At 41.6% G+C, this 14,492-nt stretch overlaps 1 protein-coding gene across 4 annotated transcripts in view; it reads right to left on the reverse strand.

Moving 5' to 3' along the window:
* ANKS6 (ankyrin repeat and sterile alpha motif domain containing 6) overlaps window positions 1-14,492 on the reverse strand; it is a 52,326-nt gene that overhangs the window by 15,362 nt on the left and 22,472 nt on the right. For 3 of the 4 annotated variants that reach the window (XM_032478060.1, XM_032478058.1, XM_032478061.1), the window contains 3 exons: window positions 13,454-13,607; window positions 11,080-11,249; window positions 3,466-3,652 (listed from right to left, as the gene is read on the reverse strand). In XM_032478060.1, the coding sequence (XP_032333951.1) occupies window positions 3,466-3,652; window positions 11,080-11,249; window positions 13,454-13,607 (511 nt within the window). The remainder of the gene's footprint in view (window positions 1-3,465; window positions 3,653-11,079; window positions 11,250-13,453; window positions 13,608-14,492) is intronic. The other variant, XM_032478059.1, reaches the window with a different exon arrangement.

Genomic DNA, 14,492 nt, shown 5'->3' on the forward strand with positions numbered 1-14,492 from the left:
TGCTCACCATCAGGCACCCTGTAATGGATAACCCCATGAGGTAGACCCTATTACTGTCCCCATTTACAGATAAGGAAGGCACAGGAAGCTGGATACCATATCTCAAGTGAGGTCACTCCACTAGTCCATGGAAGAGCAGGGATTCAAACCCAGTGGTTTAGCTACCAGGTCTCTGCTACACACCCCGCTCTGCCACTTCTCCCATTAGTGAGGAGTATATGGTGAAGGGCATGAACAAGGGGCTCTGGGGACAGAGAGAACTGCTGACCAACCCAAAGGACTGGAGAGGCTTCACAAAAGAGCTGCTATTGAGCCAGGATGTATGAGAGGAAATGAGTCCCAATCCACAGATAATCCATTATAGGTTCATGATGCATATAATGCTTTGGTCCTGCTGTTTCCCAAAAGTCTCTACACATTTGTGTGCTGGTAAATATTTAACAACTGGCTTTATGGGTGGGGAGAATATATGCATGTATATAGGTCCATAATTTTATTGCAGATTTTACTGATTTAAGGATGTGTGCACATAATTTACGTATAATAATAAATTACACGATACTCTGTATTATAAATTCCCTATAGCCAATGCCTTCATTGCATTTCGGGCATCTCACTGAATGCTTTCATTGATTTTTGCCTTACTCTTGCAGATATGGCCAATGAATATACTTCCACCATGAAGGTTGGTTCATGCTTCCATTTACACGAGCATGCGAGATGAAATGAAACAACAAAGACGAATGCTGGAACTTCATGCAAGCAACTTTGCTGAATCAGATAATGGTTTTCAAATCCTGGAAGAATACTTTCTCAGTTTTGGGTGCTGCTCTCAATATAACAGCTACAGACATGAAACTTTAAAGGTTAACCTGCATAATTCACACTGTCTCCATCACTGTCTAGATGACATTTATATATGAGCTATAAAACAATAAATCAAACCCTGATGGATGATGTTCGCTAATTTCCATGGTGTAAATACTCCACCATGGCATATTTCAACCTACTAATGTCATGTTCCTGAAAGTAGAATTGAGAAAGATGCAGGAGTAACACATCATCACACAGCCTTCCCACCATATAGATTAGAGATGTAAAAAACCCCAAGAGCACAGATATTAGGAAATTCACTAAAAAATTAGTAAATAAAACATTTTGTTTTAAATGCCATATACCTGTGTATGTAACATAATCAACTTAATTCATGTAATTTGACTTTTTTTCTATTTTTAACATATATTTTTGTTGTTGTTATAATCTGACTTTTAATAGCTGTGTTTAATTGCCAGATTGTACATTTCGTATAAATTTAGCCCTCTGGCCCACCACCGCCCTCTCTCTTCTCAGCCCTTGTGGCCCAGCACAAGTGCCTCCTCTTCAGTGAAGCCTGCCATGGTGCTCCATGGTGCTCCATGCCTTGCTGATAACACAGGTTTGATCCCACTTTGTGTTACAATCATTTAATGTTATTATGTGAAAAGTATCTGAATCCCCAGCCTAACTGTGAGTTATCCTAACACCCAGCACTGGTTATAGAACCCAGTGCCTGTCCCGGAAGCCTTCATGGAACAAATGTGAGGCAGAGAAGGTGACATTGTCATGGCCTCACCACTTGCGATGCGCAGAGTGTAGAGAGAGGGACATGGGTAGAAAGGTGAGCAGGGCAAAGGCTTGCATGCGGTCCTTGACTGGAGCTATAGATTTCCCATAAAAATTTCATAAAGAATGGCTGTTTGGGGATGAACTGGAGGCTCTGGTCTGTGATAATCTAATGCCTTCAGGACAACAGTCTTGCTGTCCCAGGTCCCAGGAACCTCAGGAGGGAAAATGAGGCTTTCTAAGCCCAAGAAATTAACCTAAAAAGAACTTGCTTCAGTCCTCCTCTGTTTTTATCCCAACTAGGCTTTGCAAACCTTATTTTAATAAAGAATGAGATGGAAAAAGAGTGGGCATGGACAGTGCATTCAAATATCCACTGTCTCAACTCTGTTTTGGAAAAAGGTTGGGTACAAATCCTAAACTGAACCTCTAAGAGCTTAGATTCCTGAAAGCCTCCAAGGTGGGAGAGTTCACAGGTGGAAAACTTAAGATTCCACAGAGAAAACACGATTAGGGAGGAATGGGGTTGCTAGTGAATCTCTGAAGCTTTTATAAATGATTGCACTAGATATCACACAGAACAATAAAAGGAGCCCCAAATAAAGAGGATGCCGATGGCAGTGTGCGTTTATCAACTCAGTACAGACCAGAGCCTGTGCAGTTGATTTCAACTTGCTGGGCAGAACCTGCTCAGCCATCCCTCCTGGCAGCTGCAGGGATATGCCTGCAAATGTGCTGTGTGAGGACCACACACACAAAGAGAGTTTCCTCCCCTCTCTGATTTATACTCCTTGATTTGTTCCTGCCTGGGCCCCATTTCTCATCAAAGCTCCACTCGCTCCTCCCCCAGCCCCCGCTCTCAGGAGCCACCAGAGGGCAGTTTTAAAGGGTCAGCTTCCTCTCTTCTCTCCTTTCTTTTATGTCTTCACATCTTTATCTGGGGCCTCACTGCACAACCTCCACTCCTGCCCTGCCGTCAGCTCCATCTGCCTTTCCTCATCATCCCCACTCATGCAGGTTCCAACGTTCTCCTGGTTGCAGTGGATACCTCTTGCTTTTGCTTGCCCAGCATCCACTGTCTCCTCCTTCCAGAAACAGCACTTCCGTTTTCCTCTGAGGAGCTACTTCTCTCTCACTCTCAGTCCACACAGACCTGACCCCGACCCTGGCTCTAAAGGCAACACACTGCACCCTTGGGAACACAGTAATCATCAAGGATGAGCAAAAACCCAAGTAGTCATAAATATAGCCAAGGCAGGACAATGACCTTTCTTTACCCCTGGGATTTTGCTGGACCTACTAAGAAAGCAGCACTCTTTCTGCTGGGTTACGAATTCAGCAGGAAGAAGAAGTAAGCCTGAAGCTGCTGAGGGCATCCTTGCCACCACTTTTGAAACATGGAGAGTAACACTCCCAAAGGACCTGGATCCAGACATGCCTGAAGCACACCCTAGACACTTACACTTTATGAGCCAACAAATGAAAAGTTTTTTGGTTGTGTTTTTGCTTAAATCAATCCGAGTGGGGATTCCATTCCTTGCAACTGACAGAATTCTGATCTATACAAGGTTCAGGGAAAAGTACAAAACTGATGTTGGAGAAGCATTTCTACACATGTATATTTGTATATATAATCAAAACTCACCTACAGTCAAAAACTATTATATACTGTTTAGATATGTAAGCTCAACAAAGGCAAAAATACACGGCAGAATCGGGGAGGGGAGGGACAGGTGTTTTTGTTTGATTAAAACAAATAAAAACAAAAGAGCCAACCTAGGATGGCAATAGCAATTAAGGACACCTACCAGGTCACCATGGTGAAGAGGAAAGGGTGGGGTCTGGGGACCTCGGGGGACTCACCCTCGTCAGTGATGGTGCCGCTGCTGGAGCCCCCGCTGCTCTTGGATTGCCGGTGGGAGGAGGAGGAGGACACGGAGGACTCGGCAGCGTGCCCTTTGGGAGACGGCGAAGGTGTGAGGGTGGGGGAGGTACTTTTGGAGGTAGTGGAAGTTCCAGACGGAGGCCTTTTGCTTGTCTCCAGTTTCTGCTGAAAACAGTAAGAAAAATACATAAGCCATCACCTGGAGGGTAGACATGATTCAAACAGACACCCACAACAGGAAACAAGGGTGATATCTAACTCAACAAGATATCTAACCAGGACTATGAAATCTACTTAAGAAAACATGCAAAGCAGAAACAGCATTATCAGAAGAGCTTCAGGAAAATCCTTCCCTGGAGCAGAGAGGCAGGGAATAGAATGGGGAAAGCGGCACACGAGGAGCCAGAAAACCCAGGGCCTCGTCCTGCCCCTTCAGCTGCTGGCATTGTGTCCTTGGCCAAGTCCCCTTACCTCTCAGTTAACCAGCTCTAAAATGGAAGCGTGGCTCATCATACACAAAGTCCCATTCTGCTGTTCCTTCATCTAAACCAGCCACTTCCAACCTTCCACCAAAGAACTCTTAGTGTTCCTTTTTATGTGTGTGTCGCACACAAAAAGGCCTTTTTATTTTGAAATACTTTTATTTATTTATATTGAAATATAGTTGATTTACAATGTTGTGTTAGTTTTAGGTGTATAGCACAGTGACTGTTTTTTTTTTCAGATTATATTCCATTGCAGGTTACTACAAGGTGTTGGGTTTATAATCCCCTGTGGTAGATGGTAAATCTTCATTGCTTGATCTGTTAATCCCATACTCCTAATTTATCCCTCCCCTCCTCCCGCTCCCCTTTGATAACCATAAGTTTGTTTTCTATGTCCGTGAGTACTTTTAGATGTACAGGAGAGCTGAAAAGACAGAACAGAGTTCCCGTGTATCCCTCAGCGAGTTTCCCCTAATGTCAACATCTTATAAAACTCTAGTATAATCATTGAAGATAGGGAATTAACATGGGGACAACACCAGTAGTAAACTACAGACTGTACTCAAGTATCACTGGTTGTTCCACTGATGTTCTTATTCTGGCCCAGGATCCTTGCTGCATTGACTTTTCATGTCTCCTCAGTCTCCTCTAGTCTGCGACAACCCCTCGGTCTTGCCTTATCTTTCATGACTTTGCCATTTAAAACCTGGGCTCATTATTTATAAAATATTTACTTATTTGTTCAACCCTAGTATAATATATATGTGTGCAAAAAGTATACATATGTAAAGAGGCTTCAGATCTGCTAGCCTATACCCCTGCAAGAAAAAAAATTGTCAACTAGAGTGCAGTGCTTGTGTACCGTTCTTTTTGTCTTTGCTTTAGCCTTACAGTATCTACTTGATATACATTTTCCCCCACCTCCTACAGTGTGGTTATGTCATTCACTTGTAATACAGCTAGATTTGTTGTCAGAGTCTGCATACCATCCTTAGTTCCCAGTTGATTTTTAAAGTTTGCATACAGTAAAAATAACTGTTGTGTACAGGTTCTACAGGTTTTGATAAATAAGCAGAGTTGTGTATCAACCAACAGAATACCACACAGAACAGCTTCATCATCCCCCCAGTTCCTAGTGCTGTTCCTTCTCATCAATCCCTCCCCCGATCCCAACCCATGGAAATAACAGATCTGCTTCTCATTCCTACAGTTCTGCCTTTTGCAGAAGGCCATCTAAATGAAATCAAATATGTACACATTTTTTTTTTGGCCTGGCTCAGCATAATGCCTCTAAGATCCATTTAAGTTATTGCATGTATCAATAGTGTGTCCTTTTCCAGCCTGCTGAGTAGTATTTCATTGCATGGATGTTACCACAGTTAGTTTACAAATTTACCTGTTATGAGCTGTTTCCAGTTTGGGGTATTAAGGAAAAACTGCTATAGACATTCACAAACTGATTTTTGCATAAACCTAAGTTTTTAAAAATTCATTTGGGTAAATATCTAGGAGGGAGATAGCCAGGTCATATGCTAAGTGTATATGTAGTTTTATAAGAAACTGCCAAACTTTTTCAAGGTGGCTGCATCATTTTCACATTCCCACCAGCAAGGAATGAAAATTCCAGTAGCTCCACATTCTCATAGCACTTGTAACTTAATCTTTTTTTTACTTTCAGGCAGTCTAATAATAGGTGTATTAGTGCTGTCTCATTGTGGTTTTAAGTAGCATGTCCCTAATCATTAATGATGTTGAACATGTTTTAATATGTTTATTTGCCATCTGTATATCTTCTTTGATGAAGCATCTATACAGATATTTTGCCCATTTTTAAATTTGTTGGTTGTTTTCTTATTATTGAGTTTTGAGAGTTCTTTTTACTGGATACAAGACTTCTATAAGATACATGATTTGCAAGTATTTTGTCTGGTCTGTGGCTTGACTTTTTATTCTTTTAATGCTATCTCTTGCAGGGCAAAAGATCTGAATTTTGATAAAACCCAATTTAACTTTTTTTTTCTTTTCATGGATCATGCCTTTGGTACTGTATCTTAAACTTCCTTGCCAAATCTGAAGTCACACAGATTTTCCCCTAGAAGTTTTACAGTTTTTCATTTTTTATTTCAGTCTGTAATCCATTTTGAATTAATCTTTGTATTAGCTGTGATATATATGCGGAGGTTCATTTTTCTGCATATTCAATTGTTCCAGCACTATTTGTTGAAAAGACTATCCTTTCTTTGTTGAATTGCTTTCATGCCTTTGTAAGAAAAAAAAAAGTTGACTATTCTTGTGTGGGTCTATTTTTGGCCTCTCTATTCTGTTCCATTGACCTATGTGTCTGTCCTTCCCGAATACCATACTGTAGTTTTACAGGAAGTCTTGAAACTAGGTAGTGATTCTCTTTTTCATAATTCTTTTGCCTATTACGGTTTTTTGCATCTTATTATACATTTCAGAATCATTCTCTAGATCTCTACAAAAAAGAGCTAGCTGGGATTTTAATTGGGACTACACTGAATCTATAGATCAGACTGCAGAAAATGGATATCTTAACAATGTTGAGCCTTCCATCTTTCCACTTATTTAAGCTTCTTTGATTTATCAATGTCTTGTGGTTTTCAACCTATGGATTCTGCACATACTTCATTAGATTCATACCTAATCTTTCATTCTCATAATACATTTTCATATAATACATTTCAAATGTATTATAAATGATACATTTTAAATTTCAAATGTAAAAAGTCTAATTGTTCATTGCTAGTATATAGAAATACAATTGACTTTTGTATATTGACTTTGTATCCTCAGATCCTGCTGAATTCACTTACTAGTCCTAGGAATAGTAGTGTAGATTTTGGGGTTTTTTTTTTGAGTTTTCTAAGCAGACCATCATGTCATCTAAAAATAGAGATAGCTTTATCTCTTCCTTTCTAACCTGTGTACCTTTTGTTTCTTTCAGACCTTATTACACTAGCTATAGTTTTTGGTACAAAGTGAAAGACTTGGATGTAAGAGACAACATCCTTGCTCCTGATCTTAGGGGAAAAGCACTCAGTCTTTCACCATCAAGTATGATAGGTATTTTATATGAGGTCCAGGAAGTTCTCTTCAATTCTTAGTTTGCCAAGAGTTCTGGTCACCAATGGAGCTTTAATTTTGCCAAGTGCTTTTTCTGCATTTTATTCTTTAATCTGTTAATATGGTGAATTAAATTGATTGATTTTCTAATGTTGAACTAGATTTGCATTCCTGGGATAAACTCCACTTGGTCAGAATGTATTATCCTTTTACTTTATCACTGGATTAGATCTGCTAATGTTTTGTGGAGGATTTTTACACTTCTGTTCATGAGGGCTATTGGTCTGGCATTTTCTTTTCCTGTAATCTCTTGAAAACATATCCTTGTTTCCTATCTCAAGGGGAAAGAGGGACTCTGCATAATGCTATAGAGGTCAATTCTCCAAGAAGACATAGCAATCCTCAATGTGTATAGAGCTTTAAAATACATGAGGCAAAAACTGATAAAACTGAAAGGAGAAATGGAACAATCCACAGCTATAGACAGAGACCAATATTCCTCTCTTAGTAACTGACAGAACAAGTAGACAGAAAATCAGTACATGTGTAAAGACTTGAACAACCTATAAACCAAACAGACCTAACTGACATTAATAGAACTTGCCCACTTCCACCACCAAAACAAAATACACTTTCTTTTCAAGTGCATATGGGAGATTCACCAAGCTAGCACGCATTCTAGAGCATAAAACAGACCTCAACACATTTAAAGGAACAGAAATAAACTAGCATTAAACTAGATATCAGTAACAAAGATTTCTGGAAAAACAAGAAATGATTGCAAAATAAACAATAAGCAAAATAATCTAAATAATCTTTGGGCCAAAGAGGAAGTCTCAAAAGAAATGAAAAAAATATTTTAAAGTGAATTAAAATTAAAATATATCAAAATTTGCAGGATGCAGGCAAAGCAGTATGTAGAGTTAAAATTACAGCATTAACGTGCTCACGTAGAACAGATCTCTAAACAGTAATCTAAGCTTCCACCGTAAGAAACTAGAGGACAAGTAAAACTCCAAGCAAGTAGAGGAAAGGAAATTACAGATAAGGCCATAGATCAATGAAACTGAAAATATAAAAATAGAGAAAAGTCAATAAAACCAAAGTTGTTTCTTTGAAAACATCAATATGATTAATAAAATTCTACCTAGACTGACCAAGAGAAAAAAGAGAGAAGTCACAAATGACCAATATCAGGAATGAAAAAGTAGACATTCCTACTGGCTCCAGACATTAAAATTATTAATAAAGGAACACTAACAATTCTATGTCCATAAATTCAACAACTAAGATGAAAAAGAATAATTTTTTGAAGATACAAAATGCAAAACTCACTCAAGAAGAAATAGGTAACCTGAATAATCTTATACTTATTAAAAATTTTATTTTGTAATTTAAAATTTTCAAGAAAAGAACATGTCAGGCCCCGACAGTTTCACTGGCAAATCTTAAAATTTTATCTAACAGTTAGGGAAAAAGTATTACCAATTCTACAAAATCTCTTCCAGAAAAATAGAATAATACTTCCCAACTCATTTTATGAGACAAGATGACTGTTTTTTCCTTTTAGCACTTTAAAGACATCACTCTGCTGTCTTTGATTTACATAATTTCTTACAAGAAGTCTGCTGCAATTCTTTTTTGTTGTTGTTGTTCCTCTGTATGTAATTTCTTTTTTCTCTGACTGCTCTCAAGATTTTCTCTTTGTCTTATTTTTAGTAGTTCAGTATGTACAACTAAGGTGTGTTCTTTTGGGTATTTACCCTATTCAGTGTTCTCTAAATTTCCTGGATCTGCGGTTTGGCATCTGTCATTAATTTGGGGAAATTCTTGGCTGTTAAAAATATACATATTTTGCATTTATATATACTCCTTCTGCCCCACCATTCTGTCTCTCTTTCTCTCTTTCTTTAGAGATTCCAATTACCTGTGTGTGAGAGCATCTAATAGTCTCTCAGCATTTTGGGGTACGCTGGTTTTGTTTTTGCTTTAACTTCTTTTTTACTTTTTGTTTCAGTTTGGGTAATTTCCATTGCCCTATCTTCAGATTCACTGATTCTTTCCTTGGCTGTGTTCAGTTTACTGAGGAGCCCATCAAAGGCATTCCTGATCTTTGTTACATAGTCTTTTTAATTTGAGCATTTCCATTTGATTCTTTCTTATAATTTCCATTTCTCTGCTGAAATAGTTACTCATATGATGTTGCATGTTGTTCAAATTTTCCATTAGAGCCTATAACATATTAACTGTAGTTCTCTTAAATTACCTGTCACATAATTCCAACGCCTATTTCACATCTACATCAGATTCTGATGATTGCCTTGTTTCTTGGGAGTGTGATGTTTCTTGCCTTTTTGCAAGTCTTGTAATTTATGCTAAAACTTGGACATTTCATATAGGAGAGACCAAGATAAGTAATTTTTATGCATGGAAGTGGGTACACATTTCCTTCTGCTAAGCCTTTAATGCTCCTTTTAGCTAACTACATCCTAGAGTGGAAAAAGAAGTCCTTTTCTTAGGTTTTGAAGGACTTTGTCAATAAGCTGCCTACATTATTTAAGAATTCTTCCTCCTGCTTTTTCTATAAAGAAAGACATTCCATAATTAAGCTTCTGATTAAGCAGGAGATAATTAGTATATCTTTACAAAACAGATCTATTGCAGCCAAGAGTAAAGAAACATAATACTCTGAACCTTGTGGGCAGCATTATTGGGAAGGGAGCAGGTTAAATATAAGATTAGGATGCTCTGAAATATTTGAACTATTCCCCATGTCCCCAGTGTGGCAGACTGATCATATAATGGCATCATCTCCACCCGTCCCTGGATCCATATCCTTTGGTATGTAATTCTGTGTGATCTCCTGCAGTGGGTGTGATGACTTACTTAAACAACTTGATTGGATTTCAATTTATGCCTTCGGCTGTTGCCATGAGAACATGTCCCAGCTTGATGTGGACACACATGGCCCAGTTTGACCCCAGCTGACAGTCAAACATTTATGAGATCCCCCTAGACCAGAAGAATTGTCTAGCTAAGTCCAGACTAAACTGCCCAGCCATAGATTTACAAGCAAAAGAAATACTTTTTGTTTTAAACCACTGTGCTTTAGGGTGGGACTAGAAAGCTGAAATACCCAGTGGGCCTTTGGGCTTCCCAGGATGTGGGAAATGTTGATGCCCACTCTGACCCCCCCCCCCCCAATTCTGTGTCTCCTAAGGCACAGTTCATGTCAGAAGCCATGCCTTATGAATATTCCACCATTGCAGTGGTGTTTGTTTTAAGCAAAGTACAAAAACCATATTCAGAATGCTCATATTTTGAAGACTAATTTCTAATTTTTCCTAAGGGAGTCTCTGAAAAGCACTTCATGTCTCCATTTTGCTGTTGGAGCCTTTGACAGAAAGCCCACTGCTGTAGCTTTTGATTTAGGGTGATGGTTTCTAAGAACCTGGGCTGGGCTGGCTGCAACACTCTTCAGGGGGAAAAACAGATTCCCCAGACCCTACCTTGAGAGTCTCATTCAGTTATGCTGCATGGAACCCAGAAACCTGATTTTTTAAGCAGCTCCCCAAGGTTACAGCATATTATTATGTTAACAGTATCAAGTGATCATTGAACCAGGCCCCACTCTAAATGCTAAAGTGTGAGGCTGAGATTTGAACCTAGGCAGTACCTCCTGAACCCTTTTGCTATAAATCAATGGAAAAAACCATGTGCAATGTGAGGCTGGATGACCAGCGCAGGGCTGCAGGAGCCTGGTGCTCACCCCGCACCTCGGTGCCCCTCCCACCTCAGGTGCCCTGGAGATCAGACAGGAGGTAAACACACATGTGCAGGAGACTGAGGGCACAGAGTGTGAAATCCACAATGGCCCTTCTTAGAAAGCCCACGACTGGCTGGCTGGAAGGGGTCAGTTTAGTTCAGTCCCAGGACAGTGGCACCCCCCATACCCCCCAGCACACGGGCTGTGTTAGGACAGAATCTGTGCATCACAGGAGGAGACAGAAACAGAACAAGCACCTTGCCACCAGGAACACCGCTGCCTGCAGGGGAGACCGGGAGCTCAGACGGGCTAGAGCCGGGCGCTGGCCCAACAGGACTTGACCGGTGGCTGGGCTTCTGCTCGGATAACCCAGCTGCTTTCTTCCTCTGGGCGGCGATCTGGGACAGGACACTGTCTATGCTGCCACCTGAGGAAACAGGAATAGGAATGACTGCCCTGGGTCCAGAGCACGGCAGCACGGGTGGTGGACATCGGGTGTCAACCTGGCTGAGCCGGAACCACATTTTCCAGACCCCTCCCCATGTGGCTGTGCATCAGGGCTGACCACAGAAGGACTGTGCATCAGAACTGGCAGGTGGATGGCCATCAGGCTCCAAAGGCGTCATTGTAAGAGGTGGTGAGATGCTATGCAGGCAAGATCTGTTTGTCCTCACTTTCCCCCAGGGCACAGCCAGCTCAGTCAGCCCCCAGCAGGCACAGACGCCACTCCCTGCCCTGCATTCCCACAGCAGCCCCTCTGTAACACCTTCCAGCAGCTGCACATGCGGCCATGCCAGGGCTCCTCCGTCATCATCCAGCCTCCTGGATCTCAACATCCCCAGCTACTCCCACAGCCATATCAATAACCTCCTCACTCCGTAATGCTCAGGGGGTCAGCTTCCCTGATTGAATCCTGATTGCCAGGTCCCCCTCCCTGTTTCCCCAAACCTACTAGCAACCTTGAATTATAATGAAGGAAAAAGGGAAAGTGATAATATCTAGGGTGAGGGAGCATGCTAGAGGAAGAACACTGATAACTAACATTTATAGAGCACTTACTAGGGGCCAGGCACTGCTGTGAGTATTTTACATGTATAAACAGAGCCGCTCCAGAGGGCAAAATGTAAAGCCTCAAAAACAGGCAAACCCATTGACCCCACCACCCTGAGTCAAGGGAACTTACATTAAGCAAATCATTAAACAAGCATGCAACACAGAGGTATGAAGCCATTACTTAGAGTGGGACCTATAAGGGCGAAAATCGAGAACAGCCTCAGAGCTCAACAAGAGGGAGCTGGTTAATTAAAACTGTGATATCTCATATGAGTGGAAGGCTGTTTGGTTATTTAAAAGACACTATAGACATATGTGTATTGATTGACACAGAAAAGGTGTTTACAACATAGTAACGGGTGGAAAGAGGAAAAAGGTTACAGGTCAGACTCCACTCAGAAGTCGGCCTGCCTGCGTTCAGGTCCTGGCTCTGCTACTTCACAGCAATGTGACCCTGGGCGAGTTATTTAACTTCTCTGAGTGCAGTTCCCGACTCTGTAAAGTGGAGAGGATACCCTCACAGGTTGTTGGAGGACTGAATGAGACAATCCACTTAAAGGGAACAAGCTCAGTGCTCAATAAATTATTATTCTGCTTTCATAAATATGCATAAAGCACCTTGCAAAGACATACACCAAAATGTTAATGATGATCCCAGTAGGTGAGATTCTTCTTCTTCTTCCTCTCCCTCTCTCTCTCCTTTTGTTCTTTTGCTTTATCTAGTCTTCAAGTTTTCCAATTGAAGCATGCATTCCTTATGAAATGGCATAAAGCAGGTTTCCTTCCTGCAAAACTGGCTTTAGTTAATCCTGGTGGCCTTTGGGGAGGACTAGAAAGTGTCCTGTAACCAGCCTCATTACCTATTCCCATATTCTGTTTCATTTTTTTAAACAGTATTTACTATTGTTAGATTTTTTTTTAAAAACTATCTGTTAACATCAGAATAAAACTTCCTAGAGAACTGATTTTGAATTTTTTACTGCTAAGTACTCTATTGCCTAGGCGTTGCCTCACATATAATAAGTGGTCAACAAATGTTTGCTGAAAGAATATGGTAAATAAATGTAATGATGTGAAAAAAATTAAAATTTAAAAAAGAGAAAGCATGCCAAAAGCCCAAAATATCTGTAGCGCAATCAACTTTGAGTCTTAATTGTCCCCTACTTGCTATGTGTCCCTGGGCTAATCTGTCACCCACTCTGAGCTTGTTATCTCATCTGTTCAATGAAGGATAAGGATGAAAAGATATCTAAGGTTTAACCTTCAAGGATTTTAAATACCAAAAAAAACCCCATGCATTTCTCTTAGTTTCTTGTAAAATTTTCCAAGGAAATAAAGCATTATAGACTATTTCTCGCCTTCCCACTCCCCTCTCTCCCACCCTAAGAAAATGCATAAAAGAAACTCTGAATTGTGGATTCACTGAAGATTGCCTTAGGCACATGGAGGAGAAAGACAGAGTTGTGCGGGCCTTTCTAGGGCTGTCCCCAGAGCAAGCACAGGGGGCGGTTCACACTCTCAACCCCAAGGAATCTTCCCACTTCCCCAGAGTGGCCTGCCTGGTCCCCAGGTCCCCACCTGAGCGGTTGTGCAGCTCCCCGCCGTGCCTGCTCATGCCCCCTACCCCACTGGAGCCACTGGAGGAATGAGGCGAGTGATTGAAGTTTCCAGAATTGGCAGGAGAGGCTGGGCTTCTGGAGAGAGATGGGAACTTAACCGGCCTGATGGGAGTCTGCAAGAATAAGGCGGATATCGCAGTTAGGGTCTGCTGCTCACTCCTTTGGATGCACAGATCACAGTGGGGAGGGACCTGGAGTTCGGCTGGCCCATCCTGGCTGATGCTTGCATCCACCAGCACATCCCTGCCGACTGGTGCTCTGCCTGCTAGGGCTCCGGTGGGCTGGAAGTTCACGTCTATCCACTGACAACCTGACCAGCCATTAGCTCAAGCTGAGCCTCTGTGACACCGTTTCCCATCGGTCACCCACCTCCTTCCACATGGGGAACTAACATAATCCCACTCTGTCCATTTTGAACACCTCCAGGCGCCAGGCCCCTGGTCTCCCACTAGTGACTTAGTATTACGACGTCCAGGGAAGCAGCAGCAAGCTCCGGAAATCAATCCATCTCACAGACAGAGACGGGGGCCTGAATTTCTCCAGTTGTTCAACACATAGCGGCAGGGCAGGTCCTAAATCCCTGTCCACACCTACTGTATCCACAGTGACGACAGTCTACATATATAGAGATCAGCTCCCACCTGGAGAGGGACTACCTCAGTTCATTACAGAGACACACTGAGGGCCACCAGGTCAGAAACCACTGTGACCAAAAGGACAGAAGTCATACTCTTTCTGTGTGCAAGAGAACACCAGAAGCACACTCAGCTGCTCCCAGTGTTTGCACTTTGTCCCAGACCTATGTACTAATGTAGTAAGTATGGAACTTGATTAGAGGCCAAGAACCTGGTATCTGGTCCCAGCATCCTAGCCCCCATGCAGCTGGGTGACCTTCAGCAAGTGACTTCCCTTCTCTGGGTCCCAGTTTCCTCATCTACTAAAGGGAAGGGTGGGTTAGATCAGGTCTTCAAACTGTGTTCCTTGGAGCTCCAGGGTTC

Source organism: Camelus ferus, chromosome 4 (genome assembly GCF_009834535.1).
Source record: "Camelus ferus isolate YT-003-E chromosome 4, BCGSAC_Cfer_1.0, whole genome shotgun sequence".
NCBI lineage: Eukaryota > Metazoa > Chordata > Mammalia > Artiodactyla > Camelidae > Camelus > Camelus ferus.